This window comes from Myotis daubentonii, chromosome 5 (genome assembly GCF_963259705.1).
Source record: "Myotis daubentonii chromosome 5, mMyoDau2.1, whole genome shotgun sequence".
Taxonomy (NCBI): Eukaryota; Metazoa; Chordata; class Mammalia; order Chiroptera; family Vespertilionidae; genus Myotis; species Myotis daubentonii.
This window is the reverse complement of record NC_081844.1, coordinates 15,385,338-15,387,344: the sequence shown is the minus strand read 5'-3', so window position 1 is coordinate 15,387,344 and position 2,007 is coordinate 15,385,338. Positions and strand designations below refer to the sequence as shown.

The 2,007-nt window shown below is 47.3% G+C and overlaps 1 protein-coding gene across 1 annotated transcript; it reads left to right on the top strand.

Annotated features, from left to right (window-relative positions):
• The first annotated feature begins 243 nt into the window (after positions 1-243).
• On the top strand, positions 244-1,653 carry FAM220A (family with sequence similarity 220 member A). Its single transcript, XM_059695440.1, is given in 5 exon segments — positions 244-333; positions 649-1,035; positions 1,038-1,208; positions 1,410-1,422; positions 1,454-1,653. Coding segments are annotated over 5 exon segments (801 nt in total). The 3' UTR covers positions 1,594-1,653.
• Positions 1,654-2,007: the final 354 nt, after the last annotated feature.

Sequence of the window (2,007 nt, the reverse complement as noted above, 5' to 3'; positions counted from 1 at the left end):
ACGTACACCTTAAGAGATATCAAGTAGGCGTAACATGTTCTCAAAAATTAGGGTTGGCACGCAGAAGAATTTTGAGTCAGAGATTTTGCTGGTTTTGGCATGCACTCACAAAAAGGTTGCTCACCCCTGCCCTAGAGAGGTTATGTGCAGACTTCAGAGCACCAGGAGGCTGTGTTTGTGGCCCATGGGTGCCTGGCAGGTGGGTGGCGGGATGGAGTCTACATGGTGGTGGATCTGTAGGGTATGGCTGTCTGGCTCTCGTGCCTGGCCACCACCTACTCCTATGTGGTCTTCTGCAAGGGGCTGACCTGCACGCTGCTCATCTTCTACTTGGCCTAAACTTCCCCTACCTCTATGTATTGCGTCTTCCATGACGCTCAACGTCCACTCCAAAATTTGCTGAGGTTCCTGACCTGCCAGCAAGTGACCTTCCTGACCACCTAGGGCTGGGATCTTGTACGCCAGGTTCCTTCCAGGCTGGCTTTCCTGGGAGGGCTTTGTAAATATTGGATCCATAAGTAAAGTTGACCTCAATCTTTATGAGTGGCTTGTCACTGCTGAGTCATTCTCAAATAGATTCATATTGAGATCAATTGAAGACCTTCCACAGACTGAGACAGGCATGTCCTTAGGCTCCCTGCATCAGAGAACACAGCATGGGGTAGAAGAGGGACTCTGGGTACCTGCCTCACAAAAGTGCAGGGAGAGGACTCGGACAAGGTACTGTGTAGCCTTTGAACACAGGAGAGCCCTCACCTACCAGATGCACTTTCCTGGGTGAATAAACCTGTGGTTGATGTACATGTAAATTCACAAAATGAGACCTTATCATTGGAAATGAAAATTGATCTGAGTGAGGCCAACCTCGTGCTTCACAATGGCACTAAAGTACTTGCATATTTGAAAGAATCAGTAAGAAGAAATTCTGCTTCCACAGTGGCTCAGGGTAAGACTATGTATCTGTCCTTTGCTCCTGCAGAAGAGCATTTTGCTGGGGTGTCCTGTGGTGTCAAGGAGGGTGAGGGACTGGCTGGGTGAGGGACTGGCTGGGAGGTGGGCCCTGGGATTGATAGGACCACAGAGGAGAGCCTTGGGGGTCAGGACTACCACGCTGTCAGAAGCAGTGAGAAATGTGAATTTCTGAGGATGAACCAAGTGCTTTTGTTGAGGGGTGAGGCTCTGAGCTGGAACCATCTCTCCTGCATTCAGTACTTCTACAGCCAGGGGTCCTCAAACTACGGCCCGCGGGCCACATGCAAATACAAATATTGTATTTGTTCCCGTTTTGTTTTTTTACTTCAAAATAAGATATGTGCAGTGTGCATAGGAATCTGTTCATAGTTTTTTTTTAAACTATAGTCCGGCCCTCCAATGGTCTGAGGGACAGTGAACTGGCCCCGTTTAAAAAGTTTGAGGACCCCTGTACAGCACTGAAGTATTCCCGAATGATGAGACACACTGTGTTTCCCCTGGCCCTTCAGAGTCCATACTTTCAGGAAAACAGCAGAATGCAGGAAAATACTTCCAAGTGTAAAAAGTACCTCAAATGATCTGCAGGTAACACTGAGACTTCTGACTAGGCAAGCTTTTTAAGGAACAAAGCCATTATGCCAGTTAAGGTGGGAGTAAAAATAGTGAGATTAATGTACAAGTTTGTGGGGAAGCACAGGACTTGGTTAGAAAGTCTGTAAGGAGGATTCTCTGAAAGGTTAGGGGCCTCTTAGGGCGACCTTGCCAAAGGCAGCAGCCCCTGCCTTGATTTTTCCAAACAAGTCCGAGCCCCCGGGTGTTTTGCTGTCACATGTTTAATCTTTTAGACATGACCTTGTAGATGCATGTGCTTTCTCAAGGATACTTACCCTGCTGATTATATCTAGAGGTTAATTTTAGTTCAAGCTGTTGTTACAATAAAAGCCTAAGGTGACAAGCAATCGAAGCTGTTTTGGTGCCTCCTGCCAACCAGCCCCTTAGCCTCTCTTTCACATAAATGTGTGTCAGAGTAATCTA